The sequence below is a fragment of the Heterocephalus glaber genome, unplaced genomic scaffold (genome assembly GCF_053883595.1).
Source record: "Heterocephalus glaber isolate CG9 unplaced genomic scaffold, H.glaber_assembly_v1.0 deba00001481, whole genome shotgun sequence".
In the NCBI taxonomy this organism is placed as follows: domain Eukaryota; kingdom Metazoa; phylum Chordata; class Mammalia; order Rodentia; family Bathyergidae; genus Heterocephalus; species Heterocephalus glaber.
In genome coordinates, this window is record NW_028258317.1 from 16,412,188 (window position 1) to 16,416,686 (window position 4,499).

Consider the following 4,499-nt stretch of genomic DNA (forward strand, 5'->3'; position numbering starts at 1 on the left):
TCTGTCCCACCCACCAGAGACTCCATCCGGTCCAGTCTCTCTTGGATCCCTCCAGTGACAGGCTAGCCCTGAGTTTCCAGCCACGCTTAGCAGCCCTGGCCTAACAAGTGCACCTTCAGGGCCAAGCAGGCCCTGGAAGATTAAGAGGGAAGCAGAAGACCACCTTCCTCTTTCTCTCATGAAATTGTGAATGATAATGCATTTACTTATTCTCCCACTTAAAAAGCTGTTTAAATCCTTTGAAGAATCTTGCAGGGTAGCTTGGCTAGACAGCAGGCGGGACAGTCCAGCGCCTCCGGGGGGGAAGGCCAGGGTCTGCCACTCGATAGTCTTTTGGTCCAGCAGGTAGGTGTTTGGATTGATGGTGTAGTCCTTGGTCTGAACATTGCTGGCTGTGGTGACACCTCCACATACAAACACCTTGTCATCTCCAATGGAACATATAGCATGGGACACATCCAAGGGACAGTCGTTGGGCAAGAGAGGCACCAAGGCAGTGGTCTTGTTGGCCTTTATCTTCTGCAGGTTGATTTCCACGCTCTGCCGGTGGGTGTGCACGCAGAGGATGTTTTCCTGCTGGAAAGAGAGCAAGGGCTGGTGGTTGAACTCGATGGGGAAGGTGATACACTGGACCACCTCCCCAGGGCTGGTGTCGAAGCAGTCCACTACCCCAACCTGGGAGATGTAGCCTTTCACCAAGCACCGCCCAGTGATGATGTACAGGTTCCGGTCACCCCTGGTAACCACGGCCGTGCCATCCATGGGGATGCTCATCTTCCCTGCCAGGCACCAGGCCTCCTTGAGCTCATCATAGTGATAGATGTTGGAGATGCAGCGCCTCGGGGCAATGCTGCCGCCCACCGAGTACACCGTGCCCCCGCAGGTCACCATGGTGTGGAAGACCAGCCCGATGGGCAGGTCGAGCAGGCTGGTCCAGGAGTTGTCATCCATGTCATACCGCCAAGCTGTCTTCAGCCCTGAGATCTGTTCCGTGGTGCCACCGGAGATATAGATGTAGCGACTGGCAGAAGTGGCACTCAGAGCCGCTGCCCGGTAGGACATCTTGGAGAGCTTCAGCCACAGGTTCTCCTGGATGATATAGGCAAACAAGGCATCGTTGAACTTGCCCTGAGCCTTCTGGCCCCCGAGGAGCACCGCAGAGTCAAGCAGGGACCCTTTGCGCTGGTAGCCCAGCAGGCTGCATGGCCGCTCTTGCTTGCGGTCCACCAGGACGCTCTCGATCAGCGTGACGTGGCACGAGCTGCTCTCCATGCCCACGAACTTGTTCCTGGCAAACACCAACGTCTTGTTGGTGACGGCATTGAGATTGATGTAGCTGAAGAACTTCCTGAAGTACTTGGCCTGCTCCTCTTCCTGGAAGTACACCCAGTTGATGAGCGCACTGAGCGCCTGGTCCTCGTTGAGCACGTGAAGGTTTTCATCGGGCAGCAGGCGGCCGAAGATGACGGGGCGGGCAGTGCATGAAGAGCGCGGAGCCCTTGGGACTGGCCCAGTAGTGGAAGTTGTCCCGAGTGCCGGAGTAGGCCAGGTCCGACACCTCTTTGAGCTCGAACAGCTAGGCCAAGAAGAGGTAGCCCAAGCAGTTGGCCTGGCAGATGGACTTAATAAGGAAGTCGTTGCAGTGAACTTGGAGGCGGTGTGTTGAGGTACTGGGCGCCCCAGAGCAGCTCCTCCACGTTCTGCTCTGAGATCACCACCTTGCCGCTGTAGAAGTAGTCCAGGAGCTGCTCCACCGTGGCCGCGCTCAGGTAGTTGGCGTCAATGGTGATGAAGAGCTCGGTGGTCGTCACGTCGTTGCCGGGCATGAGATTCTTCGCCAGCGCAGAGACGGCAGCCAGCACATTGCAATGTGCAAAGAAGACGTGGTGGTCCACGGTTAGGGCCATGTCCCAATACTGTTTTTGTTTCCTCTGTTTGTTCAGGCTCTGGAGCACAAAGCTGTTGTAGTTTTTCTTGGTGAATGCCAGTTTCATGGTGCCTCTGGCTGGGTGAGGCAGAAGATCAGCGGGAGGTCGTACAGAACAGAATTTCTGGGGCCTGTGGGATTCAGACTGATGGCTGCTTGCAGAGTAGCTGGCCAGAGAGGAGTGGGGTGGGAGAGAGATGATGTCATAGAGTGGGTGAGGTCGTCACAATGCAGGGCCCCTGAGGCCTTTCTCAGAGGCGGGGGGGGGGGGGGGGGGGCTTTCCACCCTCAGAGGGCCAAGGGCAGTGAGGGTGACCCTTTTAGACCTTTCAATGATAACAAACAGCCGGCTGCAGCACGGGTGCCATAGGTTCGCCACCACTAACCTAGGGCCTAGGGCCCAGACCTCTGAAGGAAGCTCAAGGATAGGCTACCACGCCCACCGGTACTTTGTTTGTTTTTGGTACCAGGGATGGAACTCTGGTCCTTGCGTTTGCGAGGCAGGCGGCGAAACCACTGAGCTAAATCCTCGGCCCTCCACTGATACCTTTTTTAAAAAAATTAAATTCTTTTATTGGTACATTGAAGGTATACAACACAATTACATTTCTCATTTCTCATTAATGCATCTTGGTTCTTATTTTTTCCCCATTCCTAGCCCTCCCTTCACCCCCTCCGCCCTTCCCTATTTACAAAGACTTTATTTCCATTTCTCATCATTTTTACTTTCCCTTCTTTCCTTTCCCCTGCCCCTCCCACTACCCCTACCCCTTTGGACCTTTTCTTCCTATTTTACATTTTCGATTATTCATTCTAATCATTGGTACATTTTAGGTATACAATGTAATGACATTCATCATTGGAAATTTGCACCTTTACATAGTCTCTCTTGGTTCTTATTTTTCACCCTTGCCCAGCCCTCCCTTCAACCCCTCCAGTCCTCCCTGTTTACAAAGATTTTGTTCCTATTTTTCCGTTTTCTCATATTAATCCCATTCCTTTCTATCCTTTTCCCTAGCCCTCCCACTTTATTCCCCTTTGCCCCTTTTCTTCCTATTTCACATGACCTAGTATACATTTAGTCCTTATTTACACTTTCAGTTTCTCACACCAGAGAAACTATTTGGTATTTACACATGTGTGTCCTATTTATTTCACTTAAGAGTATTGCCTCAATGTGCATCCACTTAGCTATAAATGTCTCTAATTTCTCATTTTTTATGGCTGAGTAGTACTCCATTTTATAAAAAAACCAAATTTTCTTTATCCAGTCTCCACTTGATGGGCATTTGGGCTGTTTCCAAGTTTTAGCTATTACAAACTGTTCTGCTATGAACATGGGCACACATATATCACTGTGGTATGATTCTTTTAATTCTTTGGAGAAGATCCCCAGCAGTGGAATAGTGGGGTCAAATGGGACTTCCAGTCCTAGTTCTTTGAGGTATCTCCATACTGATTTCCACAGTGCTTGCACCAGTCTACACTCCCACCAGCAGTGGAGCAGGGTTCCTCTTTCCCCACAGCCCCACCAGCATTTGTTATGGGTTGATTTCATGATAGCAGCCATTCTTTCTGGAGTGAGGTGGAATCTCAGCATTGTTTTCATTTGCATCTCTCGAATGACCAGTGATGTTGAACATTTTTCCATGTATTTATTTGCTATTTCTACTTCTTTGTGTGAGAAATGTCTGTTCATTTCAGATGCCCATTTTCAGATTGAGTCTTTAAATTTGGGAGGTCTGATCTTTTAAAGTTCTTTATAGATTTGAGATAGTAGACCTTTGTCTGAGGAAAAGCAGGTGAAGATTTTTTCCCACATTGTGGGATGTCTCTTCACACTGCTGGTGGTTTCTCTTGCTGTGCAGAAGCCTTTCAATAAGAAGAGATCCCACTTGTTGATTGATGTGCTACTTCACGGGCAACTGAGGTTTTGTTCATAAAATCTTTTCCTACATCAGTGTCTTCAAGGGTTCTACCTAACCTCTGTTCCAACTGGTTCAGAGTTTCTATTTTAATATTTAGATCTTTAATCCATTTTGATTTTAGTTTAGTGCATGGTGAGTGATAGAGGTCTAGTTTTAATCTTTGGCAAGTTGAAGTCCAATTTTTCCAGCACCATTTATTAAAGAGGCTATCTTTCCTCCACTGAGGGTGTTTGGTTCCTTTATCAAAGATGAGATGGCTGAGTGTGTCTGGCATTGTTTCTCCATCTTCTAATCTGTTCCACTGGTCCTCAAGTCTGTTTCTTTGCCAGTACCATGCTGTTTTTATCACAGTAGCTTTGTAGTATAGTTGCAGGTTGGGGATTGTGATACCCCCTGCCATGTCTCTGTTACCTAGAATTGCTTTTGCTATTCTGGGTCTCTTCTTGTTCCAAAAGAATTTTTGGATTGTTTTCTCAAGGTCTATGAAGTATGCTGCTGGGTTCTCAATTAGAATTGCATTAAATCTATATAGCAGTTTTGGAAGTATGGCCATTTTCACTATGTTGATCCTTCCTACCCAGGAGCAGGGGATATCTTTCCATTTTCTGATATCATCTTCAATCTCTCTTTTCAGAGTGCCATAG

General features: G+C 48.6%; 1 protein-coding gene across 1 annotated transcript; it reads right to left on the reverse strand.

Moving 5' to 3' along the window:
* Nucleotides 1-230: 230 nt before the first annotated feature.
* On the reverse strand, nucleotides 231-2,106 carry Ccin (calicin). The gene is given in 4 exon segments (XM_004921202.3): nucleotides 231-305; nucleotides 307-1,470; nucleotides 1,472-1,655; nucleotides 1,657-2,106. Coding segments are annotated over 4 exon segments (1,761 nt in total). The 5' UTR covers nucleotides 1,995-2,106.
* Nucleotides 2,107-4,499: the final 2,393 nt, after the last annotated feature.